Source organism: Ailuropoda melanoleuca, chromosome 10 (genome assembly GCF_002007445.2).
Source record: "Ailuropoda melanoleuca isolate Jingjing chromosome 10, ASM200744v2, whole genome shotgun sequence".
Lineage (NCBI taxonomy): Eukaryota > Metazoa > Chordata > Mammalia > Carnivora > Ursidae > Ailuropoda > Ailuropoda melanoleuca.
This window is the reverse complement of record NC_048227.1, coordinates 71242571-71258915: the sequence shown is the minus strand read 5'-3', so window position 1 is coordinate 71258915 and position 16345 is coordinate 71242571. Positions and strand designations below refer to the sequence as shown.

The following is a 16345-nucleotide window of genomic DNA, read 5'->3' as shown; positions in this document are numbered from 1 at the left end:
CAGAGGACCCAAGTACGCTTTAGAAGACTGCAGATAATGGCAATTAAGAAAACATCATAGGCATCTTGGTTCTAGGTTTATTAAGGTATTCATGTTGGTTTTTTTTCTTGCCACTATGACTGCTATTTTGCCCTGTATTGAAGAAACCTGCGTGAGGTGATATATTAATTTAGCTCTATACAAAAATGAAGATGGAAAAGTACCTTCTAGCCTGGGTCTCCCAGAAAAAGGCAATTTTTAAATGCAAGATTTAATCATAAAATCTTCAAGCTAAAAGGACCTTCAAGAAGTCATGTAATTTACTCTCCTACCCCCAGGCATGCAAATCAGAGTCCACCAAAAGACTGAGTTACCAAAAGAAATCAAGTTGGGCCAAGAGAAATTATACAGTCTAAGATAGGATAATTTAAAATATTAATTTCTGCTGTCTTACCACACTTCTTTAGCAATAACTGAGCCTTTTGGTGAGTCAGGATATCAAATATTAAAATGCTGTTGAATATTCTTGGGTTTGGGGGATCACCTAAGGAATATTAATAGCTTAAGTGTTTTTTAATTCAAGTTCCTGAAGGGCAGTGATTATAATTTGTGTGTATGTGTGTGCATTTCTGTAAGAGCGAGAAGTTTCCAAATTCTTTAGAGCCTTAAAAATGTTTATTTTTAAATTTACAATCATATTAACTCTTACCCAATTCTCGTATTAAATTAAAAGCTCATAATCCGACCTAAAACTTCATGCCCTGCTCTTCACATAAACAATTACATGTCTATCTCACAATTAATATGTATTCTATATCTGAAATCTTTCTTAATTAAGACATTTCATGAAGACCTATATACTATGTGCATATTTTAGCAGGCTATTGGAGTTGGGAGAGGACAAATTAAAAGTGTCAAATATTCATGGACAGTCTTTACTGGTACCAAAGGAAAGATGACATTCACTCGGTCTTGGAAAACATCCCCCTGGTACAAACTAAAAGGATCAAGACAGCCAAGAATGCAAAGGCATGGTTGAGCACATAACTGACCATAAAAAAAGGAGCTTTCAAATGAATCTACAGTCAACATCGCCTCACCAGTAGATACTCCCATAAACACTAACTCAATGTATGTCTCAACCTAACTCCCAATTCCTAATGTATGTCTCCCAGTTCCTAACGTACATCTCAACCTACCTCCCAATCTCCTTCTCTTCCTCCTGTTTTTCCCCACACCTCCCTAGCTGCTAACCCACTGGCCTGCTCTCATTTAACACCTGCTTAGAAACAATAAAAATCATCTAGACACAGTTTTCAAAATGTCTAGATGAGTAGGTTGCTTCCCTGACATTTCCATTGGTCAAGGTCTGGGGGAAGGAATGCTGGTGTTGACTTTTCATAGAGCTCCCAATGATTGTGACCCAGGGCCATGGTACAGAGGGCATGACCCTCACAGGTGCACAATGGCCGAGCTCAAATCTACTCTTCCCTTCACCATTGCTGCCACTGTTCTCCAGACAATTCCAAATTTAATATGAAGAAAACCTCCTATTATTGCTAAGTACTGTTTCTAGGGCTTTTCTCTAGCTCAGTGGATCTCAGCAAGAGGGCCATTTTTGTAATTTGGCAACGTCTAAAGACTTTTTGGTTGTCATGACCTGGGGTATGCTACTGGCATCTAGCATGTAGAGACCAGGGATTCTGCTAAAAATCCTGTGACAGCCCCACGTGACACAGAAGTATCCAGTCCAAAATGACAACGTTGCTGAAGCTAAGACAGTGCCTTACCTGAAACCGATCTTTCCCTTCCTTCATCACTCCACTCACATACTCACGAAACGTTTCCATTCCTCCCAATTCATCCTTCTGCCCCCCACTAACCATCCTTCTTTTCTAGTTCCAATCGCCAGCTCACAGCACCCTCTCCCCAAATTGTCACAAGGACCTGCAATCCTTGCAACACTCTTGTTCTTTCCTGGCTGTGTTCCTCTTCATCCCTTACTTCTGGTCATCTTTAACAAAGCCGAAATGTACAGTGATGGTTCTTCTACCAGCTGGGCCTCATGGCCTCTCATCCTTCTCAACAGCTAGACCTTCCACCCAATTTGGTGGCCAATCAAGGACTTCTGCATGCCCCAGGCAGTGCTCCTCTCCAAGACCTAAACCCCGCTGTGTATTGTCTCATCGTGAGCACTAACACAAGCACCCTTCCTGTTATCTCCCTTCTGCTGGACCTGCCTCCTATCCTCAAACATCTGCAGTGGTGGTCCAATAATCGAAATTCCCCTTCCATTCTGGTATCTTACTCTTGGCCACCCAGTCCTACATTTTATTTCAAGACACCCAAACCCTCAGTTTTGTTCAACTGAAGACCAAGGAAACGTCTACTTCCTGCTTTTCCATTCCAATTCTTAGAAAGCTGGGGATTGATGGAAAAGTAATTGGTTCCCCTACAAACACCTGCCACCCAGTTTCCCTAAGGCCTTTGATGCAATTTAGCAATCATTAAATTTATTGCTGCTTTGCCCCCACATTCCCCACAAAGTTTGGTCCAAACCTCAGGCCTTCACTCTCATGTCATAATGCTTCTAATTCTACTATGGGGAATAGTGTCATTCACCTGGAGAATTAACATCTGTAGAAATGTGTATCCTATAAAGCTTAAACTCCCTCTAAAGGTGCTCAAGTCCATCCACAAACTGCACCCCTACCCATTTCATTCCCTACTTCACTTCCCAATTCTCCCTACTTGCCAGTGAACCTGACTCTTCATTTTCCCACACATATACTCTTCCATTCTCACCTTCGTTCTAAATATCATTTTTTTTTCCTTTCCTTTCCCTTTCCCTTTCCCCTTTCCTTTCCTTTTCTTTTCTTTCTTAGTAAGCTCTATGTGGGGCCAATGTGGGGCTTGAACTCATGACCCTGAGATCAAGAGTTGCATGTTCTACGACTGAGTCAGTCAGGCACCCCCTAACTAACATTACTTCCTCCTGGGATTCTCTTTTCTCCATTCTTTAGTTATAGAAATCTTAACTATCATATACCAGCCCTTCATACCTTGCATGAGCATCTTATGAAGACATAACTGATTACTTCCCCCACATCCCCTTAGCACTTCATTCTTACTTTTCTTACAATTCTTATCATTCCATATTATACTGTAGGTATCTATACATATCATTTAATCTCCTAAACAAAGGCCTAGTTTGCTTACACTATCCAACTAAACTCTGCTTCTTCTATCTTGCATTACACACACACAGACAAATGCACTCACATATGTATGTATATTATCTTTAAAATACATTATAAACAATGTGTATCATATATATACATATATATATATAATTTCCTAAAATGTTTTCCAAACTCAAAGTAACTGAATTAAATTTGTCAATAAGTAGAATATCTTAATAAAATGTAGACCAAGAAAAAAAAAACAGAAAGGAAAAATTTATCAGTTTTCACCTGAGTTTCATGAATCAGGTTGAGAAATTTGTGAATCCCCTCAAGTTGTTTTGAGTATTTTTCGGATGAGAAAGTTCATGACTCATAATAGGTTCTCGAAAGAGACCATCATGCAAAAAAAAAAAAAGTTAAAAAGTACTGCTCTGGAGATTTGAAATATAAAGACAGAATTCACTTCATTATTTACATTCCGATCTAAGACAGCCTTTAAATAATGTTATATCAATTTCAGTAAATAAAGCTAGATAACATGAATTTGAAAGTTATTAATTCATACTTTTAAAAAATGGCCCAGTTTACATCAACATTTATTTTTAACCAACACTGATCTTATTTACAGTAAGCTGAAATGTGATTTTACAGTACATAATGAACAGAGAACAGTAAAGTATTTTTAAGTACTACCACATAAGCAAGTAGTATGGCTTCATAAATAAATAAATAAGGATCAGGTTACAATTTAAACTAATCTTCAATTATTACAACCACTAAATATTAGATCAATCCATGATAGAAACACAGCTTGACATTCTTTCCAGCTAGACCATATCCTAATTGTCAAAAGGACAGAAACACACACTTAATTTACTCAGCACATGTCAGTATGCTATTCATGTGTGGACATTTCATAAATCCTTCTTGATGAAGCTGATTTAGTAACTATTTAATTTCCTCCCACTGTTCATTAACTCATTCATTCATTTTGAAACAATCATAACTGGAACACAGCATTGCAGGCTAGAAATCAACTCCAGGTTGATTCTTGGAGTTCTACTGGGTCTTCTCCTTCTCTCTACACCCCATGGCAGGGCCCAAGGCCAAGCTGGTTCTCAGCCTCTGCCAGTAATGGGCCCATCTACTGCTGTATTCAAACCATGTCAGAAAGAACTTCAGGGTGGGGCGCCTGGGTGGCACAGCGGTTAAGCATCTGCCTTCGGCTCAGGGCGTGATCCCGGCGTTATGGGATCGAGCCCCACATNATGTATTTTGTAAAAGAAGGTATTTTTATGTCACAGAATTATTTTTCAACCAAAAAGTTAACATCCCTCCTGTAAACTGAGATCACTGTCTCTGCCTCAATTATTTTGCTAATATCCCTCATCCATGTATTACTATTAAGGTCCAATATGTAACACTTTTATTCATATTATGAAAGTCAAAGTAAGTGCAATAACATAGCAATCATCACTATCTCCTTCTTGTGAAAAGAAAGTGAAAACCAACAGATTTCCCTGAAGAATTAAAGTAAGAGAGGTATATAATTAAAGGTCACTGAACACGGTTATTAAAAGATTTACATTTACTAAATGTAAATTGAACATATGCCATTTGCCTGATTTTTAGGACAGCTTTTTTGAACAAAAACAAATCTATTCCAGGACAGTCTATAAAATGGTAAAATGGGAGAGCAGTGTCCCCTATATCTAAGAGCTTGTGGAACGTCCCAAGGTCATAGATAAAACCGAAATATGTTCATGAGGAAACTCATTAATGAATTTGCAGTCATCTTCACAGATTTCACTAGAACATCCTTTAAAAATGTATGTATCACTTTAAGTAGAGTAGCATTACTTGGCTTTTAACTGCTAGACATTCAGATCCTAGCCACCTCTCCCCAACATCTCCCTCCTCCCTAACCCTGTCCTTCAGAAGAAAGAAGAAAACTTTTAATATCAAGCCAAAAGGAAAGCAAAACTTAGGTTCATAAATGCTATTGAACAGCCATAATTTAACTACCATCCTTTAACGGAATAAAATGGAACCGCATTTTATGAAAGATGGACAAAAATGAAACTTCATTAATCCTTATTTGAGAAGGGTAAGAAATACATAATCCTGTACACAGTTCCAATATTTTAGAAAATCATGAGTTCTCGGTGCACTATCATCAAATTTTCAAGCAAGCTTTATTTTTTTAAGTTCTTTTATTTATTTACGTTCTCTCTACACCCAACGTGGGGCTCGAACTCACACCCCAAGATCAAGAGTCCCATGCTCTTCTGACTGAACCAACCAGGCACCCCGAGCAAGCTTTATTTAAAAAGGAGGAAGGAACAAAAGACACAGAGCTCTTTGCATACCACCTGTATATTATCAAACCTACAACAGCTTCTAAAGTTTTCAAGTATGTAGCTCGCTCACTGCTCCCAACAACTGGAGTTAAACACAGCCACAGACCCTGATCTCATCTGCACCTGAGAGAAATCAAATGGAGCAACAGGTCGCACCTGGATACAGCATCTCCTATAGTGAGTGAGGTCAGGATCACTGTGCACACAGGGATGAATTGTGACCTCCAGGAGCAAGCTGCCCCCTACCCACTGCAGGTGCCATGACAAAGAAAGTGCTCAATGCCAAGGCAAGTCAACAGAGCTTTTCTGGGGCAAGGTCACAGAAGGCAGCACACGACCAAGCCGTAATGTTCTCCTTGGGGCCCGTAAAAGTCTTCCCCACTTTTTGTAAAAGTCTTCCCCACTTTTTGTTTCCTAGTGACATCAGAGACTGTCCTTTATAAAAATAATACTCTAGGAGCTCCGCCTTGTAGATCTCCATGGCTAGAAGTCCATATAGAGTAGTCTCCTATGAATTCCCTACCACTGAACATTTCAGAGATAATATTGACCCATCCAGCATTTGACACAGGCTGTTAGTTAAAAGATTTGAAGCACCTCCTTATTCTGTTGTGTAATTAGCACATACAGATGCATACAAAGACTTCTGTTAACAGAAGAGATTTGATTCCTCCATTCCAATCTAAGACCCATTTGTTTTCAAAGAACACAACATTGTTGAGGCTTTTAAATGTGTTACTGTTTTAGAGTGTGCGCATTGATTAGGAAACAAAAGTCAGTATGAGAGCTCCTTACCACCAGCCCTGCAAAGACAGACATTTAGGGGCCGACGCTCTAAGAGCAAGCTTGATTTTAGCAGTAGGATACAGGCACTGCTCCTCACCCACGACTTTCTTTTTTCTTTTTTTCTAAGGTTTTTTTGTTTGTTTGTTTCTTTGTTTTTTTAATTTGAGAGAGAGAAAGCGAGCTCAGAGGGAGAGGGAGAAGCCGACTCCCCGCTGAGCAGAGAGACCAATGTGGGCTCTCTGGATCCCAGGACCCCAAGATCACATCCAGAGCTGGAAGGCAGACATTTAACAGACTGAGCACCCCCACCCAGGTGCCTCTCACCCATGACTTTTCTTTTTTTTTTTTTTAAATGTCCAGTTAATCAGCATTCCCACAACTTTTAAAAGAAAGTTCTTCTGCACATGCCCTCCCCCAAGTTTTCAAAAGTTCCAAATGTCCTTGGAAACCTATTGCAACATGCCCCCTTCTTTATAACATCAGTAATTAGGGACCTGACTGAATTTCAAAGTTAAGGTTTGTAATTTTAGTGGCTGAAACATTATTTCAAGGAACTCAAGTAAATCTATGAAAAATAAGAGCCAAGTATCTGAAAACAAAGTCCCCTTCATTTATTTTAATTATGTGATAATAATATTTAATATTCTTAAACATCTTTATGTATTACTATTTAAATACCTCTTAAGTAGGGTAAGAGTTTCCATATTGAATTTTTAGCCTTTAAATATTGTTTAGATAATAATTTGGTATTAATAACTTTTAGACTGCATCATTAGCCAAGAGTAATATTTTGCTGAAAAGTGTTTCTGAAAATGCTAGTTCCATGGAAGATTAATAGGGGATATCAGGAAAAGCGGTCCTTGGATCACTGCAAGCACTTTGTAAGTATTTGCAGAGTTAAGTGGAATTAGGCAGGAGTTTCTTTTGTGTAGGACTTCTAGGAGCCACTAAGATGTGCTGTGACCTCCAGGGGTAGGAGAAAGGCTATAAAGCCTGCGGCATCCACAACTTATTTAACCTCAGAACTCAAATACAACAGAGCACTTTGCAGAACCAGTGCCCACGAAACACAGTTTTAAAAATGCCAGCCCGGGGGCGCCTGGGTGGCACAGCGGTTAAGCGTCTGCCTTCAGCTCAGGGCGTGATCCTGGCGTTACGGGATCGAGCCCCAACATCAGGCTCCTCTGCTATGAGCCTGCTTCTTCCTCTCCCACTCCCCCTGCTTGTGTTCCCTCTCTCGCTGGCTCTATCTCTGTCGAATAAATAAATAAAATCTTTAAAAAAAAAATAAAATAAAATAAAAAATAAAAATGCCAGCCCGAAGAAGGACTGTGCTGACTGGTTTGTAAAATTTAATTCCTAATGAACACTTCAGGTAGGTGTATCAGACACATAGCATAATGTTTTATCTACTTCAAATGATCTGCACCTAATGTTACCCTCCTTATTTATACATCCCCCCCCCAAAATGACGTGAGGGAAGAAAAGAAATGTTTCTACAAGAAATTAGTTGTTACAACTAAGGTCACAGGCCAAATGATATATAAACAGCCCATAACCACTCCTACTGTGACTGAATGAACAGTTCTGAAAGATTAAACTCTTAATACCTACCAAGATTTTCTAGATATCAGAAGCCTGTGAAGCTCTTTTCACATCTGTGAAGTTCTTGCATGCCTAAACTTTGAGCACATTTTCTCCCCTGATGCTTCCGAGCAGCCAGGAAGGGAAATGAATCAGGAATTATTTGCCCCTATTTTTCAAATGAGGAAATGACCGTCAGTTACAGAGTTGTCCAGAACAGAAGCACTAGACAGGGTGTAGAAAAATGTGCCCTCACTTAGTTCAGGGCTTTCCCAGCATATCCCCTCCTCTCCCTCTCCCCCGGGGCTGTGCTTGGCACCAGGAGAAGCTATTCCTGAACTTCAGACTGAAGAGCTAGGCTAGCAAAGAGAGACGGCTGAAGGAACCAATTCTGCTCCAGCATGACAGGCAGAGAGTGCACAGACTAGAGGAACTGAATCACTTTCAGACTGTTCTATATCTCTATTCACTGCAGACACAAGCACTGTGCAAAGACCTTCCATTTCCCTCATTTAAACTTCTGAATAGGACTAAGCAAGAAGTCAGAAATAGACACACTTGGTCCTGAAGAAGTTTTTGTTCACATAAATAACAGGCCAAAGGAAGAATGAGCTAATTTTCTAGTTGGGTTGAAAAATTTCAAAAACAAGTGCATGTATTCAGGTAACACCCTAAGTGAAGACTTACGTTTTAGGCCAGTAGCTCTCAAAATTTGATCCCAAAGCAGCGGCATCGGTATAACCTGGGAACTCGTGAAAAAAGCAAATTCCAGGTCAAGGACCTCCCTGGGACCTACTGAATCAGAAACCCTGGAGTGGGGCCCACGGACGTGCGTGGAAAAAACCCTGCAAGTGATTCTTACGCACAATCAAGATTGGGAAGTGCTCTAGACTCTCAATGTACATTTCAAATAACCTATTACTAGAAGCCATTTCCAACAAAAGGAATTCTAACTAATATTCTCACCAAAAAGTCGTCCTGATGGATTTAGGATTGGGATGTGTTTTAAAAAAACAAAACAAAAACAAAAACAAAACGAAAAACAAAACAGGCAAATAACATTACTCTGCATTGGCAATTAATCAGAAATTTGTTTCACAAAGAACAGGAATTTGAGAAAAACGAATACATTTTGTCTTCCATAGAAATGTTTTTAAAACTGATATATCAAATTGCCCAAGCCCCTATGTCCTTATTTCTCAATAACTGGCCTGACATATAGCAGCTATAACATTTTTCCCCACCCTTACGCAATCACAGAAACACAACCTCATGATGCGGGATCACTTCTCTGAGGCAGAGCTACAGGTGTGCTTTGCAGTGTTAGGGCAAACTTGAAATCTAGTGGGAACAGCAAGGGAAGCTGACTGGCAGGGGACAGTGTCTCCTTTTATTCCATAGACCACACACCAGCCCCTCCTAGCTACGGCACCCCTGGTCCAAGTCTGGCACCAACACCCCTCCCTGAGCCTGCTTACTTGATTACTGGGTCAGCCAGGAATTAGCAGGTAAATTCTACCTTTGTTAGTAAAAGAAACGTAAGCTGCAATGGAAGGGATTCAGTGAAGCAGTGACAAGAGCTCAATGCGCTTGAAGTGGGACAGAGCTGGGTCTCAGTGCAAGCTCTACCACTAGCTAAGAGACTTAAGTCGCTAAATCTTTCAGTATCCATTTCCTTCTCTGTAAAGTGAGGATATCAGTATCTAATCACCTACTTCATAGGATTATTGGAAAGGAATCAGTGAAAAAAAAACACGTTTAGCATTTAGCCCAGAACAAGCTTCCAGTAAATACTAACAGCTTTCATTATTGTTTAAGTATTTTAGAAAGCTAGATTTTTATTTTATTTTTTTTTAAAGATTTTATTTATTTATTCGACAGAGAGAGAGACAGCCAGCGAGAGAGGGAACACAAGCAGGGGGAGTGGGAGAGGAAGAAGCAGGCTCATAGCAGAGGAGCCTGATGTGGGGCTCGATCCCATAACGCCGGGATCACACCCTGAGCCGAAGGCAGACGCTTAACCGCTGTGCCACCCAGGCGCCCCTAGAAAGCTAGATTTTTAAAGCATGATAAATTATAAAAGTAGAATTTTTTTTCAAAGTGCCACAAAAGTCAGTTTATTGTAACTTTTCAAAAAGAGTTTCTATAAGGATCAAAGTTAGCATGTGATCCATAATTGATTTAAAAGGTAAAAATTATCAGAAGTCACCTAACTCCCATTCCAGCTTGAAAAAGAAAGAAAGAAAGTCTGTGGTTTCCATTAGACTTACTGTTACAAATATTTTTATTTGTTAGACCCAGTGCCTGTTTCAGAGTTTAAGCATAAAAAGAAAAACGCTATGTTCAGGAAGATGAAGCAAGTAATTCCTTTAAATAGTAAGAACTTGCAAATCTAAATACACCTGAAATAGTAAAAAGAAAAGAAACCCAGTTTATAAATTTCATTTTCCACCTTAACCTGGAGAAAGAAAACAATATAATTTTATCTTATTTCTTTGTAGTGTTTAAATGTCCTTCAACGTCTTAGAGTTGGTAGGAACAAAAGTTTCATACACTTTTATTTTTATTCTGTATGTAGAAATTATCTGTGTTAATACAATATTTGTTTCTATTATTGTTAAGGGAAAAAAAGGAACCCTAGATACAACATATCTTGATGGACTACGTATTTTATTATTTTGAAAATAAACAATAATCAAGTTTCTCTAGGCGAAGATGGGGGCCAAAATTGGAAAAGTTTCATGATATCGGTAAAAAAATGGAATAGAAAGGAAATGGAAATATTTCTCGTGTGTGTTTGATTTCTGACACTTGAGTGTTATAAGTCATGGAAATAGAAAATTTTCCATTATTAGCAATATTAGTTTCAAAACTACTTTTGGAAAAATTACACTAAGCTGCTTAAAATTCTACCAAATAACATAACTGAAGTATATCCTTTGAAATTTTAGCCATTAATTTTACATAGACAAATACTGAATGCAATTGATGCCACAATTCTAATATATTTATTTCCAGTATAAATCTAGAAGGGTTAAAATGTGCTTCTGTCTCAGATTTTATTTTTGTAAAGCACACACATGCACAAAAAGGAAACAGAATCAGAAATAAAGACCTCCTATTTCAAGGGAGTTCCTGGCTGCCATTCTGAAATTCTTGATTGGGCAAGTAGAGAATCTGACCCCAAAATAAAGCAGGATCAGAGGGAAAAGGAGGGGCAATGCCTATTCACATTTCTGGGCCACTGCCCACTTAACGGGCCCCATGCCAGAGAGACGCTGGCATTCTGCACAGGGGATGCTGCCCACCCAAGCCTCTACTGGAGACAGCAGGGGAAAAGCTCTGTACCGATTGGTTCCTTGAAACTTTGGGTATATGATTTAAGTAAACCATTTGCCACATGGTTTGTGAACCAAGAAAGAGAGCTGGCCACTGGAAGGAGTTTCTATATCTTTCTTGGTAAACACTAGAGCAGAGTAGTGCTGAATTACAATGAAAGAATAGATTTAAACAAATACGCACACATACACACAAGACAATGTTGGGATGCAAAAGTAGAAAATATTTGAAAAGAAGAAAGTTATTTTACAACTTAGCGAACTCTTAGCATATTTTTACCTGTTTCTGAAATAGTATATGGACATTGTTAGTGTTCTTCCTGAGTTAAAGATTGGTTAATGATCACAAGATTTTATTATCAATGGCATGTGAATCTAAAATTTTAAATTGTCTGCATAGGGAGGTTGTGTGGCAAGTAAAGTTCTAAACTTCTGAAGAACTTTCAGACATGTCAAAAGTACCTGAGGAAAATCATAAGATTCCACTTGCATTTTTCAAGTCACTTCATGTTATGCTTTATTTTTTAAAAAGCTTTGAAAGTTCATGTAACCATGAACACTGAACGAAGTCACGACAGACACCACTGACATATGCCATAATTATAATAAGTTTGTTTTTATTTAGTCCTTCTATGCAATCATGGCTTTCTTTTCTAATAAATGTGTACCTCTGAAAACGCTTAGTAACTACCTATGCAATAGAAAGTAACTGGTCATTCGAAAGTAAGCTTCAAATGTGCTTCTTCACACAGTGGCACACACATGTGTACTAACACAATTCTTCATTGCATCTGCTTCAAGTTAGCAATATTTCATAAAGTACACGGCAATAATGGCACCTTGATATAAATCTACATACTGCTGAACGTAAATCTATACTTTCAATAGTTTATGGCACATACACCTCGTTCCATAGAGGAATCTGATGTACGAAAAAAAAAAAAAGGGCAATGTTGAATTTTCTTACTCGAAAACAAAGCTGTCTTTTCAAACTCAAGCAAGTTACGGTCTTCCATATTATAACTAAGTGATTTTCACTGAGGATTATCTGAGTCATTTTTACACTTAAAGTACTCTTTGATTCAACCAAACACTGAAGAAGAAAAAAACCGAAAACAAAAACAAAATAAAACTGAAACATTTTCTCAAGCTGCTGAGTTGTCAATAAGAAGTTAGATTGTTCTAACAATTTTGTTAGATTGTTAGATTGGGCCGCTATATCCAACACTGCAAATGCAGTGATGAATTTTGTTACTATCTGAAAACTTCAGTTTCTGAGCATTAAGGACAGCAATGATAAAAAGAAAATTACCTCTTGAGATTAAGAGTTTAAACTTTGGATTGTGCACATGGGACAAATCTGTTTCCAGAGATCACACCCCTTTTTCGTAGGAATCACCCTAAAATCTGAAGTCGGAGTAACCATACATCGCAAAGATTTTAATTTATGATATACAGAGTCAGACACTTTTTCATAAACTGGCAGTTTTGTATTGAATCTCTGTGGTATGAAATTCTAAATTCTTGTCTCATAAATGGATTTCCTGGTTTTTAAAAAGAATGTATGTTTATCCATACTTGTCATCTGCCAAATATTAAACGAAATGCACATTTAATATAATTAAAAGCAAAGATATAGAATCCTGACAGGTAAATTTCTCTGGCGCGTTTGTCTCTGTCCCTCAACTATTAAAAGATCAAATACTGTGTCTGCTCTGATAATAACCTGATGAGTGAGGTTCCCATCTCCACCATACCAACAGCTACTTCATCCTCTACAAAGGTCAGTTGCAACTTGACGTAAACATAAATATTCCTTTAAGTCTAATTAAAATAGAGATATTCTACTTACATAATTGGAAAGAAATATTTCCAGAAACTTAAAGTTACTTAGTAAAGAAATGTAATAAAGTTTCTGTCCTAGACTATCTTTGGCTTCCATTAATTTTAATAAATGTAAGATTTGTCTGCACAACTACCAAAAAACATGCCCGAATGTTACAAAAACGCACACTAAACACTTCAGAAGTAAACAAAACTGGGTGAACTTCTGTGTCCATCAATGGTACATAAGTCCTGACTTACTCTGGAAACATGGCTACTTATCAAACCACTTCTACTCAAAATAGTTCAAAGATATAAAAAGTTTCTTTATAAAGATCTATCAAGAGCAAAGGAAACCATATACACCCACCTATTGTGTGTGTGTGTGTGCAGTGCTTTGCAATTATTAAATTGCAAAGAATTATTTTATTTAAAATTAAATACTGTATCTCTAAGAAGCAACAATCACAAGGAATCTCTGAGGTCCTTTAGATGTGATTATTTCACCTTATCGAAGCAATGAATGTTCTTCGTCCTTTGTTTTTTGTTCTGCATCTGCATTAACATGGCTGCTAATTATATTAGCCTGGTGGCACATAAAGTCTGAATGGGAAAAATCACATGACTGTTATAGAACTTCCTTAAGATTCAAATGCATACTCGCTTAGACTGAACACTCCTATATTACAAGTACCTCTATTTTGTTAGAGAACTTAGCTTTGATTCAGAATTTCTGTTCCATCAGCAATGTAGCACTTCTCCAATACACCATCGCATATATGCACACACATGAACAAAGACACACACGCAGAGAGAAATCTTTAGCCTTGTCATGCCGCTTTGTATATTTAGCTTTCTCATTTGTACATTTAGGTTTTTCCAAGATTGTTAAGTTCTTGAGAAGTTTGTGTTCATCACACAAAATGCCACATAAATCTAATGCCTGCAAGTGCCATAATAAAGCCCTACTATGCTAAATGATTAAAAGTTAAATCACATCTTAAAATTTTTAAATTGAAAATAGCATAAGAATGCTCTTACCCACCCACTCATTCTCACAGTTTCATGCTTTTACACAGTGAATCAGCAAATGTATTCTTTTCTGAATCATATATGAACATAGGAATGTTTTGAAAATGTTTATACAATTTGGTGTACTTGGGCTAACCATTGATTTAACAAAGTAAACTCTCCCATTGTTCTGAGTAGCTTTACCATTAAGAGTGAAAATCCTTTATTGCAAAACTTAAAAGAATATGTAGCAAAAAGAAATAAATTGGTTTACACATCACTGAAAAAATATTATATTCTTAAAATTATATTTATAGTTCCACCTTTTTCTTACAACCAAGTGCCTAAGTAATTCACAGATCAAAATATGCATCATGACCTAACTTTCCTGGGGGAAGAAAAACACCCCAAGACAATATGCAACAAAAAGCACTACTGCTTCAGCTATATAGTAAACAAAACAACAACAACAATAACAACAACAAACACTTGGGCTTCCAGACTACTGATAAAACAATGAAGACCACTTAAGGAATTGTTCTATCAGTTTCAACAGCAAACCTTTGCTCTTTTGAACACTTTACTGGTTGGGCTTTCAGAAATCTCCTTCAGTCTAGCAGTCCTCTCAACCTTCATGAAACAATTGTTGGAAATGTGGGTGGCTTTTCAGATTAATTTATACTTTCCAAGGAAAGCTATTTGATGGCAGGAGTGAGCAAGTACTCCTACCTCAAATTAACCACTTACAGTGGTATATTTTTCACCTCTCAACTATCCTCAGCCCCTCCTATTGCCCTTAGAGAATTTAAATTCAGAGACATGACGTTTTCCATTATTGGCTTCTTGCCTCTTTGCAAGCGTACAACATTCCTCAAAAAGTATATATAATTCTCCATCCCACAGGATCAGACAACATGTCTATTTCAGGAGCAATTACATACATAATATAAAATAGAATATTTTTCTTTAGAATTGTTTATAATAATTGTGATTTAAAGGCTACTGGTTCAGTTTACGGCAGTGGCGTTACTGAGTTCATCTAAGTATTTCTCTTCAATCTACATACTTTCAAAACTCAACGTGGCTTCTAGATCAGACTGCTGTAAGGATAACATCTGCCCTACATAGTGGTCTGTTAGAGCTTATACTTCCAAGACAATATATTCCTTGAAAAATAACACACGTCAATGAAGAAGCGAAGATACTGCCAAAAATTAGTATATGGAAGAAAAGTCAAAAATTCCATCTTTCTGTTTTAACACCTGTATAGTAAATTATATGCGACAACCACGTTGTTACAGTAATAGGAATGCAAAGCATAAAGGAACAAGAGATACATCTTGCTTTGCTTAAAGAAATTAAAGACAAGTTTAACCCGCACCTGCCAAACTGTCTTCAGAGAAATAGAAATAGGTAGGGGCGTAAAGGCTCACCTCTCCTGTACCCCACACTGCCTCTCCCTGAAATCATTTTAAATATAGGCAATATATCTGTCACTTCTCTTGTATTTTTCCTTCCTTTCTAATCAATGGCAGACCCTTTACTGCACTCCCCAGCCCAGTATCTCAAAGGCACATTACAGAATAAGAGGACCCAAGTGTCACTTACCAGTTGCATGCCACAGATAAAGATAAGCGTGCACCTGCCACTGCAATAACCCATGGTTTCCGAGACCCCTGCCACAGCCAGACTGTCCCACGTCGGCCACCGTCGAGCCCCCACTTTATCCAATCAGATCGCGGGGAAGGACAGGCAAACCTGCCGAGGGCTCGGGGGCTCCGGGCTGCTGCTGCCAGCGTCCTGGGAAGTGACAGGCATTAGGACCTGCTGGCGCGGCGGTGGCGGCAGCAGCTCCAGCCGCGCCCGCCAAACATACCTTCACTCGCTCGGTGCACACGCCGTGCCGCGGGCAGCGCCGCCCGCGGAGACGCGCCCGGGGCCCGCAGGGGCAGCAGCGGCAGCCTCGCAGCGCCGCCGCGCCTTCAGGCATCTGGCCGCGAAGTTTCGCCCCCGCCGCTCCTCGCGCCGGCTCGCCCCACGCCCCCCAGCGCNGGAGCGTGGAGAGTTACGGAGACGACCCTGCTTGGGAAAAGGGACCGGGTTGCTGGTGGAGTTGGTGGGGGAATTGGGGAACCGGAGAGAGTAAGGAAGCAATAGTTGCCGTTGCTGCTTCAAAGTGTTTTCACTCGAGAAATTAAAGAATCGGAGACAATTTTAGCACTCAATTACTAGGGTTTTAAGGACCGTCCCAGCTGGGTGTGGACTCCTGAAGGTGATG

The 16345-nt window shown here is 38.8% G+C and overlaps 1 protein-coding gene across 4 annotated transcripts in view; it reads right to left on the bottom strand.

Annotated features, from left to right (window-relative positions):
• Positions 1-16118, bottom strand: part of NKAIN2 (sodium/potassium transporting ATPase interacting 2) — a 968851-nt gene extending 952733 nt beyond the window's left edge. For 2 of the 4 annotated variants that reach the window (XM_034669080.1, XM_034669081.1), the window contains exon 1: positions 15944-16118. In XM_034669080.1, the coding sequence (XP_034524971.1) occupies positions 15944-16057 (114 nt within the window). In that variant the 5' untranslated portion in view covers positions 16058-16118. Of the gene's footprint in view, positions 1-15675 lie in introns of all 4 variants that reach the window. The other 2 variants (XM_034669083.1, XM_034669082.1) reach the window with 2 other exon arrangements.
• Between the last annotated feature and the right edge of the window lie 227 nt (positions 16119-16345).